The 16,825-nt window shown below is 37.2% G+C and overlaps 1 protein-coding gene across 2 annotated transcripts in view; it reads left to right on the forward strand.

Annotated features, from left to right (window-relative positions):
* Nucleotides 1-16,825, forward strand: part of AGPAT5 (1-acylglycerol-3-phosphate O-acyltransferase 5) — a 59,941-nt gene that overhangs the window by 29,310 nt on the left and 13,806 nt on the right. For both annotated transcript variants that reach the window (XM_072855151.1, XM_072855152.1), the window contains exons 5-6: nt 2,398-2,488; nt 11,840-12,001. In XM_072855151.1, coding sequence (XP_072711252.1) covers nt 2,398-2,488; nt 11,840-12,001 — 253 coding nt within the window. The remainder of the gene's footprint in view (nt 1-2,397; nt 2,489-11,839; nt 12,002-16,825) is intronic.

Consider the following 16,825-nt stretch of genomic DNA (forward strand, 5'->3'; position numbering starts at 1 on the left):
GACATCTATTTGCATTCATGAATTTTACTCAGGTAAAGTAGTCCTAATGAGCTACATATTAGGTTTATATATGCTGAATTTAAAGCAAAGGCCACTTCTCTGTCTTGTTGGTATGCTTTCAATTCAGAGATATTAAGATTCTGGTCAACAAACCTGTTCAGCTGCTTGTGTTTTCGAGGTTTACAAGAATAATTAAAATATAATTTCAACCCCTGCTTTGGATTGCACACATAGGACTGGAGTAAGTAGATAGTCTTCTCTGTTGTGTAATCAGCTTTCAGTGGCTGATTATCTGCTTTGAAGACCAGTAATGTTGTTGCATGCTTTTAAGTGCTGACCTCTGTACCAAGAATGGTATTCCTATCCTGTGTGCTTCACTTTCTTTGCTCTGTTAATTATTAACTATTATGGCCACTGTATTACCCTTTGGAGCTGAGCATTCAGTCTTTAAAGAGGGGGGGGAGTAACCACATCTTGAATTACCATTTTAAGGATCCAAATTATGTGATTTGAATATAAGCACATTTATGGGAAAAAAAAAAATTGCTTCTGGATTTGAATATTATGCCCTTTCCAGCTAACTCTGAACAGTGTTACTTAGTCACTTAAGTATCCCAACAGTGTACTTCATAGGTGTTATGTATACCTGACTGGGGGAAGTGTGGACTGCAGCTGGGTCTAAGGATTCCTGTCCTCATCCCTGTGCTTATGCTACTATCATGTTATAAAAAAGTAAGCACCTTGCCTCTTAAACCCATTTTCTTTTGTTCTTTCCCCATCAAATTTGTATACATTTTGAGTTTCTGTTGGTCCTTGACCATTCTTGGACTTCACCTGCCTCTGCAATCTGCCAGTTCTCCTCCTCCCCAAACATGCCATGACAAGTACAGCCTTTCCTCTAGCTCTCTTTACTGACATTGGTTTTGCCATTCTTAATTACGCCCCCCCCCCCCCCCCCCCGCCAGATTCTAGGCTATGTATTCAGTTCTCCTCTTTCTTGGTCTCCTGCTGGCTTTACGGCTTAGCGCGGTTCCTAGGTTTCTAACCTCCTCTGCATTTTTGCACGCCTTTCAGCCTTGCTCGCTGTGGGGTGATTCTGGAGAGTTTGTTTGCTGGGTCCTGTCTTTCTGTGTTCAGCCTTTTCTCTAGCTGTTCTACAATCATTAAGTGCAAATACCAGCACACTCTGATGTTTTGTGGGCCAGAAGCATGAAGTTATATTCCTGTGTGTCTCTTCCTGAGTTTTTATTTAACTTTGCATCTTTTCATGATGTGCACTCCCACTTGTCAGTCTGTACTCACTGATAATCCTCCTTGGACTGTTTTGTAAATCCACTATCTCTTTTTCTTTCAAATATTTCTTGAGACTCATTTCTGCAAAGACAACAAATTAAGTAGTTAGTCTAGGCACAGTAGGCATGATTTTACTGTGAATCTGTCATGTTCAACTCCACGCTAGTTACCATTTGTGGCTGTAGCCTTTTCTTCTGCAGATGAGCCACCAATACGAAATTTTCACTGCTTAAGTGATGTTTTGCATCAACTTTGTATGTAGGAGATTATGCAAGACACACACACACACACACACACAAAAGAGATGGAAACCTCTGTTCCGTTTCAAACGCAAATGGAAAATTCATCAAATTTGACTGCTTCTATTTGGGTACATAATTTTACACTCAGATACGCAGATACTTAGGCAACCTTTACCTGTGTAATGATTTGAGAACCCATAGACAGTTGTTGCTGAATAAGCATGCAAGCTAATTTACTTGGGAAATCTAACCTTGCAGACATGCATGCTTAAAGGAATGTGACTTTAAAGTTCAAATTATGCTGAACTATGAGTTTAAGTTCATAATATACTCAGTATCTAATACAGTGAGATGCATAAAGGCACATAATTATGATTTGTCATAATTTAAATTAATAGTATTTCTGATTATGAATGGAATTAAGTGTATATTTCAGTATAAGGAAAGACAAGATGCAAGATCAGTATTAAAAAAATATATATAATTTAGGTCATCTGTGACATATTTGACTGTCTTTTCAAAATCTCCTCTTATCCCACGTAACAAAACTGATAGTCTTGTTGATATCAGCTGCTCCTGACTTGCTCACTTTTGTTGACACATGCTATCTCCCTTCCTAAATCACCTGGGCAACTTTCTATGGTGTACGTTGAAAGAAAATTATTTTGAACCTCCAACAGTAAGTTTCTTAGAGCTAGGAAATTTTAGCTCAAGTATTCTGATTTTCTTTGGATCCTTACAGTAATCGATGGTGTGAACTAAATACAAAATGGACCTATCAAGTGATGATAATTTCTGTAAAAGGAGTCGGCTTACATTCATGATAAGAACTTGTCTGCTTTGTTTCTTTTTAATCCCACAGATGTATTTAGTGATTTTTCCAGAGGGGACTCGTTACAATCCAGAAATACCGAAAGTCATTGCAGATAGTCAGTCATTTGCTGAAAAGGAAGGTAAGCAAAAAAAGTTTTGAAATCATTCTTTTGTTACAGTGTTACCATATGTTATATAAAATTGTTACATAATATGAAGAGGATCTCACCTTAACTGGACTATTAAGCCTGCCTGATTGATACTTAAGGGTTAGAATAGCATAAGCCAGTGTTTCTCTTACCACAGAGTAAGATGAGAGTAGCTTATATGCAGACATTTTGTGCATTTCACATTGTGCAAGAATATTAATTCTCAAGAAAGCTCTCTCTTGTTTCTGTCTATATCTGTGTATTTATGGACACTTCTTTTCTTGCTCCTTCAGGAACATAAGAATTACCTACACTGCATGAGGGCACTGTTCTAAGTTGACATTATAACTCCAATTACAGTTGTTACTCGATATAAAGAATATTCTGCATAGAGATTGGTGTGCCTTAAAAGAAAAAGTCTTCCATTACTTCATTTTTAATTACTGTTAGTACTACCATGGCTTCTTGGTTTTGTTCCTCTCTCACCTTCTAGTCTCACCCTTCCTTGGTTGAACTTTATTCTGTAGTCGCTTTGATTGTTGGCGTCGTGTCTATAACCACAGATGGAATTACTTCATCTTTGGAAAGGCTTGCAAAAAATCTAAGGGTCCTAAGCTTTTTCATCTTTTCTCACATCATATGCACAATACACATAAATTTTTAAGTCCAACAGTTCAGTGAACATGTTTCCTGGTTTTGTTTTTTCCTGTTGACCAAAAGTGAAATAATTCACTCTGAAGGTAAACAAAGAATACCAAATAGGTCTGGTAAATTCATTTCTGTGACACACTGAAATGAATTCACAAGTCTGTGAATCAGCCTGTTGATATCATCAAGCTATTAAGTATTGTTAGTTCTTGTCCAAAAGGATACATGCTTTTCTTCTCCTCCTTGGGAAGAACGGAATCTGCTTGCGTGTATGAGCAGGAGAGCTTAAGTCATAATGTATTTATTCATCACTTCAGTTTCCTGTCGGAAACGAAAGTCAAATGTTTCATTTAGGTTGCGGTTCTTTGAGAGTTCAGAGGCGGTGTTTGACAGTTTTTTCCTCTCTCCTCCTTTTTCAGGGAAAAGAAAGGGCTGTCACTGTCATTATTATTATTTTAATAAACCTCTTAATTATAGCTCTACAGTCTGCAAAACAGTAAAACACTGCTTTTGTACTTTCAGAGCACCTGTTTGTTTCTTCTAGTGCTCTGTCCAGTATTGGTCTGCTTTTATTTTGTAAGGGCTACTCCTTTTAAAAACTCTCAAGACAAATTGTTATTAAACAAGAAGCATCTCCAGTTCGAGTGCAGAATCCTCTTGATCTGCTTTTCCCCACTGCTAAATTCTTTTGTTGTTGGTCTCTCCTCAACTTTTTATATGGAGAGAATAGGAAGCAGTCTGCATGGGACCCTGCTCCCCTGCATGTTCATGCAAAGATTGATGTTCACTTGAATTAGAGCATGGCTCGTACAAGCATGGGATGGCTGACACTGAAAGCTGCGTACCAAACTACTCTGACAACTAAGAGCCACGAGTCACATACCAGTACATCGGGGAGCTGCGAGGACAGGGAACTCTGCACGGCTGCCGGCAGGAGATGACAATGACTCCCCGGGGTCCCCCCACGCTGCTGTGCAGTGCTGCTGGCACCGGCTTGCGGCTTCCACCCGGCAGCCCCAGTGCCACCACAGTCCTGGCCGCTGGCCGCGTGCTGGGGCTGCAGCATGGGAGCCATGACCAAACACCTCGCCAGTCGGTCGCATGTAGTTTGAGTGCTGGCCATGCTCCTTATAAGCATGTGAGGGCTGTTATGTGACCCTGCTGAGCTGAACTAAAAAACACACAATTGCATGCTTGTCTGAAAGATCCCAGAGGCTTCTTATTTCCTACAGTTTGAGGAAAGGTAGTAGTGCCCAGTAGTTCTGCCAGTCAGAGGAATGAGGGCTTACTGAAACTTATAATTTAAAATTTGCACTTCATTCCTCTTGGGGATATAAAAAGTCTAATAATTTAGTCTTGTCATCTTAGTATATTTGTTACAGAGCACAGTGCTTCAGTGTTGGCTTTACAGACATGTAGGGGAATTTTTTTGTTTGTTTTATACCTTGAAATATAAGCTTTATAGTAATTTTTTTCCTACATTTTTGCACAATTTTATGTTGAGAAAATAGCACAAGTGTAATATTGGAAAAAGTGAAGAATTAAAATTGGAAAAAGTGAAGAAGAATTAAACTTCAAATTGACGTTAGGACCAGAGATATTGTACCCAAAGATAACAAAGCTATTCCTAGAGCACAAGCATAACTCATGTTTATCATGCTGTCAGAAATACTGTTTTTGACATAAGTGTGTGTGTTTGTTTTAGTAGTTTTACAGAGAGGAAGTATGAAAAGATTTTGTGGGTTTTGTGCTTTTACTCTCCATGGGCTGGATTCTCTTCTAGAGAAGGTTCATTGGTTTAAGCAGAATTATTGAGCTGAACTTAATTACCTGGTCTTTGTGTGACCAGCTGATGATCTGCATCTCGTATCTTGATGTTCTTTTTAAGTAAACACCAGTTTTGGACACAGTTACTGCCTCTTTACAATTTGTCCTAGGACCAGTTCAACAAAAAGAAATTTAAAAAAAAAAAAAAGGCTTAGGTTGACATCCAAAGGAGTATTTTGGCATTGCTGATTTCAACTATTATGTCTTTCCTCATTGATATGAATATATAAATAAATCTTATCTGTCTATGAATAGGAGGGAAGGATATCAAACAGTAAAAAAATTTAACAGTGATTGAGGTCATCCTTGAAAGACAGGCAACTTTTTAAAATACTGATAATACATCATGTTACAGTTTGTTCTGCCATAAGACTTGGGTTCTAAACAAAATCTTGACTCCTAGAAAGAGCAGATGGTTTTCCTCTTTCTGAAACACAGGCAAATCAAACACACAGGGTAGATCAAATAGATCTGGGTATGAGTAAGTTGAGACTGAAGGCTATAAAGCACAGAGAAACTTCTAGGGAAGGAGTAGACTGTGTACTTTCGCACTATTTTTAGAAAGAATTACAGGATATTATACAGTAAAAAATTAAATCCATGGACTGGTCTTTCAAATTTGTCATTAGCTACTTTGCCAAGTTCAAGTTGAAGGTACTGCCAGTGTTTTGTTTATTAAAACCAAAGAATGCCAAAAACATGTAGAGGTAAAATTGATAAAATTAGGGCATTAATGTTCATGGTTTTCATGTTGGAGACTGACACATGCATATCAGCCTTCAGCACTGATAGATCTGACACAGCAAAACTCTATTCGAATTAATGTGAACTCTATTATAAGTTCTGTCCACAATTGTATTCAATGAGATACAGAAAGTTGCTTACTTCCAGGGATCGTGGTTTTATGGTGATGAACTGAGAACATTGTCATCTAAGGGTAATGCTAGTACCTTCAGAAACTGAAGATCACTCATTCTACACATTTTACAAGTGGCAGAAAATTGCAATCAGATCAGATTCTTACCCAGGATAGAACAGGAAGCATTTTAAACTCAAAATACATTTGTTTGATTGCGTTGGGGAAGGAAAAATGTGCTTCCCAAAGTTTAAAAACAAAAGCAAACATTACCTCTCTAAAACTACGTTGTTTGGTTATTTGTGGTAGGATTAATGCAGGAGTTACTCATAGAACAAGTTAAATCCTGTGGAGTTGAGAAAATTAAGCCAGTATTTATCTTTGTTGGCCAAAATATCAATATTTGCTGGGGTTTCACAGCCACAGCAAACCATGTAAGCAATGTTGCCAGAACATCAGTTGAATACATGTGTCAGGTTTTCTCATTTCTGTCAGAGGCAAATGAAAGCCCCCACTTCCCAGCAGACAGGGATATGTACCATGTAGCTGAATTTGAACCTGATACACCTAGCTGACATCTCTTGATGGGAAGTAGGTGGCTGTGTGAGATGATTCCAGCAATTGCTACCGTGATGGGCTCTCTCTTTCTCAATATTTCAGTATGGTTGGTGACTCCTGTGTTTCTAATGGGCCATCTTGTAAGATTCTCATAATCAAATTAAATATTTCTTCCTCTACTCTCTCAAAGATCTAAGAATGTGACAGCATGTGTGTTGCCCCTTGTCTCCTGAGCTTTTGCCTTCCAGTTTCCAATATTTAAATATATAGTCAGTAATCTTAGCTTAGAGTTCACTTTAGTTTTCCATTGTACAGGAGTAGTCAGCTAACGTGATTCCTGTCTTCAAAATCTGATGCGTTAATTCAGTTGACTTACACATTGGTGACCCCTTTTAGGCTCCGATGTATTAGTTTAGGCATCTTAAAAGTGCAGCGGTTCTTCCACACTAGTAAGTGGGCTTCAGTTGCTGAGTCCAGGGAATTATAATATGTAGGTGGCACTCATATTTTCATAGGGATATAGCTCTAATCTTGTCATAATGTTAGAAGGGATAATTTTTATTTTATGTATTTATTTCAAACTGTAAATCTTTTAACTCTGGGTCTTTTAAATGGTACTGGACTGTAGAACAAAATTTCTATAAAACCCACAAAATACATGATTATTATTTTGTACCATCTTCTAGTATAAATTTGTTCCATTTATATGTTCCCAAAATATATATGTATAGATTTCTGATAATTTTCTAGTAGTTAGACCTCTATAATGTTCCAAACAACCACAAATTTCTCAGGTTTAGTAGAATATGAATTCTACCCAAATGTTAAGAAATGGCATTTTAAAAATTTTAAAATAAATAGGAATAATCCAAAGCCCTCCTACTCCTAATGTTACTAACTCTGAAAAGTCAAAGAGAAAGGGGTAAGAAGCTTGTTGAATTTAACTTGGCTTGCTTTTGCTGAATGAAGACAAAACAATCTTCCCTGGTAAAAGGCATTTATGGAATTTTGTATTAATGTTTGATTTCTAACAAAGGTCATTTAATCAAGCAAACATTTCAGGTATTCATTTATTATCTCCCTTGTTTTTACGTAGAAAAGTTGCAAATGTAAATGTTTTTTAATGCTAAGTTTATCTTGAATAGTATCATGTTTTCTGCTAAGATGTTTGTACGTGCAGGATATGCTTATCTCAAAATTGCTTTTACAGGTCATGTAAAAAAGGTATTTCAACTGAGCTAATCGAAAATGTTTCCCTTCTAGATCTTGGCATTGGTTTTAGATTGTATTTTAAAGCAATCTGAAGTATTTAATATCCATAACTGTTATTTGGAACTGTCTCTAAAGAAAATACTTTTGGTGATACTTTTTCCACACACTTTCATGTAAGCAAGCTTGATGTAAAAGTGCACAGTGAGATGTGGAAAGGAGGATATAATCTTAAAAAAGGGGGGGGGGGGGGGTGCGGATACCTTGAGTAGCATTTGAGAGACGTATCATTAAGATGAAGAAAGGATTTCTGTTATTAAAAGTTGTCCTTAGGCAATTAAGTGTAGGAAAGCAAGAAGCTACTACATACTCTTCTTGAGGGGATTACTTGTATTTCTTGTACTTTAGTTCATGGTAACAGAAAACACCTTTTACAAGAGCATGCAATTTTTTAATACTGTCATCAGCTGAGTCCTGTTTATGTAAGTTGATGGAATACTAGCATACAAATGGATGAGCTCTCCCACCAGATGTCATTTTATAAGTCTAACTCTGGACTCTGGTTTCAATAAGTAAGGCTTCGGTCACTGAGGGCATTCCAGAAGGCTGGTGGGAGCTCTGTGTTGGGTGAGTACTTGGGACACCCCAGGTAACTGCAAAGCTTTCAGTCTAATATCACTCCTGCACACACATACACACAAAAAAGGAAAAATAAGGAAAGAAAGACCTAATTGGTATTGAAATCAATTAATTGTTTTTCACTCTGCTTTCAGTTTTTGTATTACTGTCAAATGACGTGGTTTTATAGCAGGGAAAAAACCCTCAAACTAATTCTGACATCCACTTTCACTGAGCATGTAACTTTTGTTGATGAAATGTGGTAATGCAAATGTAATACGTGTAGGGTATTCTTAATTTAGAGATGGTTTTTTTATTGTTGTCATTTAAAAATGTGGTGTGTGCACATGTCAGGGGTACAAATGTGACTAATGGAATCCAAGTCTGAAAATGTAGATGGCCTGCCTGAACTGAACAGCTCTGTGAGTTTTGGCTTGGATGAAGGGAAGAGGAAGAGAGATCTTCTCCATTGAGTTGTACTCAGCTATTATATATGTAATTTCACCCTGAGAGGTTAGATAAATGATGTTTTGTTTGGTGGTTTTTGTTCCTTTGTATTTAGATGAAAAATTCAGTACTATAGACGTTAATGATTTGGGTCTTTGTACTTCCCAAACTAAAACCTTACTTCATTTCCGTTCAGTTTTCTTACAGACTTTCTGAAGTGATTCTGCATCTTACATCTTACTGTAGTCTAGTAAACGGATGATATTTGAAGTAACATTGCTCACCGTATTTCTTCAGATTTTCACATTATTTTCATTTTTTTTTTAGTCTGTTTATCATTTAAAAGTTAGCTAACATAGAAGAGCAAAGCTATAGCATTTTAAGGTAGAGTATTACATATTAGACATCTAGTTAATTTTCTTTGGTATTTAAAATAAAATCTCATGACCTCAAATACTTTGACGGAGTCCTAACTTAGTATTGCACAACATTAAAAACAGTTTAAGCACACTTTTTGTGAATTGGATGCAGGCGGTTTGCCAAGGTAACTATACTGTAACTACTTGGGTCTAAATTCTGTTTTGTTGATTTTAGTAAAGATCAAGTAATTGCAAGAATGTGTGGTTAATGTTTTATATAAAACAGATTCTTTAAAAGGATGTGCTGAACTCCTGTTGTTGCTGCATGTTTGTCATGCACTGGAGTGTTTCTGAATAATGGATTATGGACTTTCTTTATTGATTTTAATTAGATGCATACTCATTTTGTACCTAAACCTTCAAGAGTTCACTGGTAGCACGTGGAGTAAGAGGGGCTTATTCTACAGTTGCATTTCACAGATTGTCACTGACCATCTTCATCACCAGAACTGGCCATGGATTCAAAAAACTCAGCGCCAAATAGTCTTAGATACCTAAATTAATTTGTCTAGAGGATTCAGTTCTCACTGAAGCCTGCTTTCCCTTTTTCTTCCCCACAGTAATAGTTTGGTTAAGGGGAAGATGAGTTGGGCAGGAAAGGAATGACTGTTTTTAGAATATGTTTGGGAATTTGGATCAGCAAGAGTTGTGTTGAGTGGAATGTCCACACTAATATCGTTGCTGACACAACACTAGAATATTCAGTGCTTCATTTACAGAGTAAACATTTGGAAACATAACATAATTAGCTGTTTGATGTAACAGTTCACAAGCTAAGAAAACACTACCACCATGTTATGCTTCAAAATATTTACATGATCCATATAACATTTTGCATAGACAGTTATCGCTATTGCCGGTAAAGCTTAGAACAATGACTTCAGAAGGAACGCTAGTAAATAACCTTTTATCTCTGTGTTCAGACAAGGAGATTCTTAGCAAATATTAAGAAATCAAGATAATTATTTATACTGAAATTTTCAACTATAAAAATGTTAGAGCTGTTTAGAAACTAGCATTATCTTACAGTGTTCAGTAAATATTTTCATAATTTAAGATCAAAGTATGCTTTGCCCACAAGGGAGAGAAGTTCAGTACAAAATCAGGACATAATGTAATATCTTTGGAATTGATTTTGCAAGCAGGGAGATACCAAAAGCAATACCACAATACTTTGGTTTAGAAGAATTTCTGCTTCATCTATCAGGAACCAATAGCACCAATGGATGGTTCTTTAAAACTGGACTGAAGAATAAGCCAATGAAAAATAAGGCTAGAAAGGAATAATTGCAATTTTATTCTGATACTTCTCTTTGAGAAAGATACACATCTTGTAGCAAGATAGTGAAAATTTTTTGCATAATATGCCTTTTTTTCCTAGAAGCACTTTCAAGTAAGTGTGGTAGAGCTGTGTTCAGATCATGGAAAGGTTTAGGAAGGTTTTTTGTTTGTTTGTTCTCATTTTGAAAGTAATTGTATATTAAAATTCTGGAAATAGAATAAAGTTTATACTTTCGAGCCCAGTGTATTTGTTTGTTCTTAAGTATGCTCTAGGTGGAAGTGGTCAGCTGAAGCAAACATGGATATAAAATACTGTTGTTAAGACTTGTGGAGTGGTATTAAACCTGACGTTCTTGTGTCCTTGACATACCAATCTCTGTGTCTTGACCTGGATGGTTAAGGACAACAGTTGATTTCTATGACTATGGATTTGTTAGTAGCCAAGCCAATTGTAATAGGTTGTTCACAGGGAAACAGAGAAGGTTTCCTCCTTGCTGTCGGTTCTTGGTGCTATATTTTTTCCCTCCCTGCTTAATTTTTTGCTGGGATGGTGAGTTGAATCAGCTGGTGGGAGGGGGGTGCCAGAGCAATGTAAGTTTAGCAGCAGGAACAAGCATGCAGAAAAGAGCAGTCATGGAAACAACTGCAAGGATAAAGTGGAATGTCTCATTTTCTGTAGCAGCAAGTCATTGCAGTGGGCTGAAGCTCTCTTGAGTCTAACTGCTTTCCCCTGTCCTTCCCCAAAGTGAGGACCCTCAGAGTAACCATATCCTATGCCCCAGAATGTGCCATTAGCAGAAGGAAGCAAAAGCAGGGAAAGTTAGAATCTATAGTAGAAAATAACATATATTGAAATTTCTGATAGCATGATAGCTTTGGAGAAATGTAGCATCCTGTTTAAGCATGTGTAGTTTAAGATAACCACTTTTTTGTTACCATTGGGCAGTATTAGGATCAGTATGCTGACAAAATTGGTTTGTCCTTTGGAAGTAAAATGCTGGATGAGCATTAGGCGTGCTTAAAATTATTTGTGCTTATGGCTCACCTACCAAATCTGTTTCTGATACACAATTTCAGGAGGCGATGTCCTGTGTGTTTAGTATTTCTCAGTTAATTTGCTCTTTTTTTTTACCTCAGTTGGACAAACGTAAAGAGAAGTGCTGTTTCATCACTTATGAGCCACATTAAAACCACCACTCTTTCTAGAGCAGGAGCTGTAAACAGGACTCTTTTGTTGAGCAGCCTTTTTGTCATCAATATCCTTTAGGATTTCTGTTTCATCTTCTACACGTGCTCAGCAGAGCATACGCAGTGGGCACATGCACATGCTCTCTCTCCTAATTGAGAATTGAGATTAAAAATAAACCTTTTGTGATTTTGAGTGGGGGTGCTGAAGTTCCTTGATGTGATGATCCTTTTGTGAATGTAGTCCAGTTTAGTTTCAAACACTATAATGATTTTTTTTCCCCTCCCCTCTAGGACTTGCTATCTTAAAGCATGTGCTAACGCCACGCGTGAAGGCAACTCATGTAGCCGTTGACACAATGAAAGACTATCTGGATGCAGTGTATGATGTGACTGTAGCTTATGAAGGTACTGTGGACCACAAAGGGCAAAGAAAACTGGCACCATCTATGACAGGTGAGTTGACGTATATTAGACATGCTACAGCCATATGCTTGTTAATATACAGAACCAACTTCAGGTGCTTTGTAATGCTCTGAAGATAATCTCCACAGTGCTTCAGTCATCTTACCATACCTTGGTAGGGCATCGTTCATCAGTGACTAGGCCTTACAATAGTTACCTGTGACATTCCTGCCCTCTCCTTCCCTATTCCACGCAGAGAATATTTCTGTAGTCAAATTTGCACACAAGTGCTTTTTGGAGTTAAAATGAACTTGGGACCATAGGCAGCAGGTGCCATTTACCTTCACGTTTCTTCTAGCACTGGGATTTGGCATCATCATAAATTCTCTCTTTTCCTCTGCTGTGCTCCATATGTGTACATGTGATCTAATTGCTGAAATGCATGTTTTTTAAAGGGAAAATGTGTAGTAATAGTATTTTACTGGCAATTTTCAAATTGCTACACATACCCAGTAACCTTACAAACATTTAACAGCATTTTATGCAAGTGGGTTCACTTCCTGTAGTATTTTAAACCATCTACAGCACCTTAAGAGAATGGAGTAAATTATTTGTATGTTCCTCCAGTGATCTAACCAGAAAATAAGTTCTGGGGTTTCTGTTGGGGAAAACTCTGGGACAGAGAGCTTCAGGGTTTGCTGGTTTTTGCTCATGCTTGGTGGTGGATTGATTTTTTTTTTTTTTAAGTAATTCATTTACCTGCACTGTCACTGGAGGGCCAGACATCATCTTTCTTTCCAGTTGTAGTTGATATGTTACTCAGCCATATCTGTGCATGACTGTCTGCTGCAAGCTGGCTCAAAGTGGTACTTCTGAGTCTTTGCACTGCTGATACCAAGTAGAAAAAAAAGCCACAGTAGTTCCACAGAGCTGTTCAAACTTTTGGGCAAGGAATCAGTGTTGGCTGAGGGACCTGCAGGGAACTTCTTGGCTAACTCCCTGGTCCTCAGCTGGCCCAGCATCACTGGGACTTCTTCCTTCTGCTGCTAGAAATAGTTTGTAATGCGGCTGTTTCCATGTCACTTTAGTAGGTGTAACTCCTTGAGGTGGTGTAAAGTTCACATGAACTCCTTCCAGGTGCTAGTTGCTTAGAAACTCTGGAATTGTCTATTTTTACATTTTCACCCTGTTTAAAATTCTTCTGGATAGTTGAGCAACAAAACTGTTAACACTGTGTATTAACACTTGTGTTGTACTGTAAGGTCTTAGGATGGTTTTATTTTATGTATGTTTTGTTCCCAACAGGCATTTTTTATGGCTAAATATCAAAAGTGCTTTTAATGATTTAACATTTTTTATTTATAATTTTCTTTTGAACTTGATTTTACAGATGTTATTATTTCAAGTTTTTAATTTTTTTTTTAAATACCTTATGACCCTCTTACAGACTCCTTTGAAGACTGGGCAGCCTCCCTCTTGTCCTGTCACCCAACCCTTTTCAAGACCCCCTTCAAAACAAATAGGATTGTTTCCCCTTCCCTGCAGCATATCTTGTTTCGTGACTTAATTATGAGGCAGTTTCAACCATTCTCATGCTGGACTTCTCACTGCCTGATGGTTAATTAAACTATTAAAATGTCATTACCTAATGATAACATGGCAAATGTTCAAATTCCTTGTAAGACCTCTTCACCTATTGAACCTTCCAGTTTGCATGAAGCATGATATAATTATGGAAAGGGAACCAACAAACTGAATTTCCCTGTTGGCTGTTTCGTGTGTCTGGTGTCAAGTGGTAATCAGATGGTTTGGGGTGGCTATTCCACATCCAACCTTTGGAGACTCTACAGCAGGCAGTCCAGGTGTATCTTTCAGCCACCCTTACTGTTAGGGCTGGGGTAGTTACTGTCTCAGCCTTGGCTAAAAACAAAGGCAGTAACACAGAATGAAGTGCAGCCAACCAGTTGTTATGCATTACAGAGCAGATAAATGAAATATCCATCCAGGGCATTCCATGCTATTATGGCAGTCACATGTATTCCATATAATATAAATTATGTAGATTAAGGACACTTTATAAATTACAGTGTGGAACATAGTTGTCATTCTTCTAGGCCCTCCAGACACAAAGTGGAAGAAAAACAATCTCTGTTCTAAAGGTCAAGATCATTTCACCATTTGTTATGCAGAAGTCCAACAATTGGTCTGTTCAGGAATATAACAACACGAATTGAATTACGCGTTGTTATGCATTTGAGATTTTTTAGCATTATTGCTCTTTTACAGTACTAAAATGAGTTATAAAATGTCATTTTCATGTGTGCATTTCATATGAACATTTCATATTTGTGTCAGTGCTGAATGAGAATTTTATTTTTCATTCTCATTGGAATAAAATGGCAGTGCAATCCTGGTAATTTTTAAAAGATAAGGTTGACGTGTCTTTTTCAATCCAGCAACTCTGATTGAAATTTATTGCATGGAAAACAAACTTCTGATAAACACAACTTTACATGAGGACTGTATTTCCCATAGTATGACATTTCCCATGCGAATGAAATCTGAATTCCACACAGATATAATGTGTTTCCTGAAATGCATTTTACTTTCAGTTCTATAAATCTCAATTCCTCAGAAGAGCCTGTGCCACTTCTGGAAAAACCCATACTTACCCAGGGATATGGTCAGCTCTTGGCTGCTGTCTCCAGTAGTAAACAGAGCAGGTTAAAAGGAACGTTTTAGTGACTGTGAGTAGTACTACCACGCTTTATCTGAGAAATTGTGTTAGTAAACTGTAAATGGGAAAAAAATTCTGAAGAAAAAAATGAATTGCATGTTAAATTTTGTAATATGGAACTCAGTGTAAATAGCCTTTCTTAGAAAAATTGGTTGTTTGTTGGTTTTTTTTTTTTCTTCAGTCCAGCAGGCTTAAATATCATAATGTTGACTTGCTTAACAGGATTAAAACAAAACATAGTATCCTAGCAACTGGAAAATAGACATTCACCATCCTTTCTGCATTAGTACTTTGAGAAAAACGTTGAATGCCAGGCACACCTGATAACATGGTACCTTTTTAGAGCAGGCAAATTATTATACTATATCCTTTCAAATGTGTTGAACTTTGCCACTATTTATGCATTTTAATGTTTTGTTGGCACTTTCCAGCTGCAAATTGTTTGTTTAGAAGACATCAAATTTGATTAGTCTTAGACGGGGACTAAGATTAGATTAGCTTTAGACAGGGATGTTGCTTTCCGCTATTGCTTCACGTCCAGTTGTGACCAATGGATGCAATTTTTTTTCCTACCATTTATTCGTTATTCATTCCTTTTCTTTCCAACAAGTTTGGATCTTGGTATGTTTCCAGTGGAAGCTTGTCCTGCACATGGCAGCCTTTCCAAAGAATAGCGATTTCTGACAGATTTCTCCCCTCTCACTACTGAAGGTGGTTTGTCCAGATCATTAATGACAGAATGTGATGGTCCTGCTAAGGGAGGATCATGCTGCTAGGCAATATTTATTTGTGGTCATTGGAATAAGATGCAAATAATCATATGGGCACTGCAGCACAGCTGAAGTGCATCTCAGGTACTGAATTTGGAATAACTATTTAGAAGGGGAAAAGGAGGGGGAGAAACTCTTGTGCTGGATTTGATGATATTGTTTTACTACACTGTCATTACATAAAAAGTAGAAATAAGCTTGGGAAGAAAGAATGAGAACCTATTTTTCCCCCCTTCTGAATGAATGTCCTAAGTGTTCACATCCAGCTTTGCCTGGTGTTAAGGGGCAGGTCTCATGGGACGTGGGAACTGTTGTCATTCTTGCACCTGAAAGACCATTATGTACACATCTATATCTTTATTATTCTGCCTGAAGGCTTTAACATAACCAGATGGTATTTATCTGGCCATTGTAGATGAAAGAGTGTGTGAAATAGCAGCATGTGACAATGATAAACACTGAATAAAAATAGCAAGTACATGTAGACTCTGTCTTAGAGAAGTCAGAGGAATTCCTGAGAATTATTGACTCTGCTGTATATCAATTCCAGAACAAACACTTTGAAAGCATGTGTATGTGTGCATTTCTGAAAATCTGTACATCACTTTGATCAGTATAATTTGAGGAGGTCAGACTGGCCTAACTTCCCTAGGGGAAATTACACTTTTCCAAGTGCTTGCACTTTTGTTAGGACCCAGTTAGACAGTGAAGTACAGGACAACAGAAGAGAAACTGGAGCAATAGAAACCAGTCTTTGTCTGGACTGTGGCCCAAATTTGATCACATCCATTGTCTTTCAAGGTCCAAAGAATGATCACAAGGAAATGGTTATAGATATGTTGAAAGAATTAAAAACTTAAATTAATAAACTGATAAACAGTAACAGGAATGTAAAACAGTCCTAAGTAAGATTTATAGTGATGAAATGACTAGTAATCTGTTCAGATCTCTGCTAGCTGTCATGTTCTTACTACGTGAAAGAATATTGAAAAGTAAATGGCAATTATTTTAGAGCAACTGAAGAAAGTATGTAGATTAGAACTGAGGCTGGACATCAGCATTGGTGAAATTTGCATCGTGTGGGATAGCTTTTTAACATGTATAGTAAATCTCACATCAAGAACTTGTCATTCCGCATCTGTTCAAGCAAAATTTAAGTAACTACCTTTCATATTTCAAAATATAAATTTTCCATTGAAATATTTGGAGGAATTTCGATAACACTAGTTGGCAACATAGTTCTGTGATATTCTAGCATATGTTTTTCCTTGAAAGGAAAACTCTGGTCTTATTTTGTGCAAAAATATTAAAATACAACTTTTTTAATAACATGATTTCACCAGGTACCACAAAGTAGGTAAACTATCT

This window comes from Ciconia boyciana, chromosome 3, assembly GCF_034638445.1.
Source record: "Ciconia boyciana chromosome 3, ASM3463844v1, whole genome shotgun sequence".
In the NCBI taxonomy this organism is placed as follows: Eukaryota; Metazoa; Chordata; class Aves; order Ciconiiformes; family Ciconiidae; genus Ciconia; species Ciconia boyciana.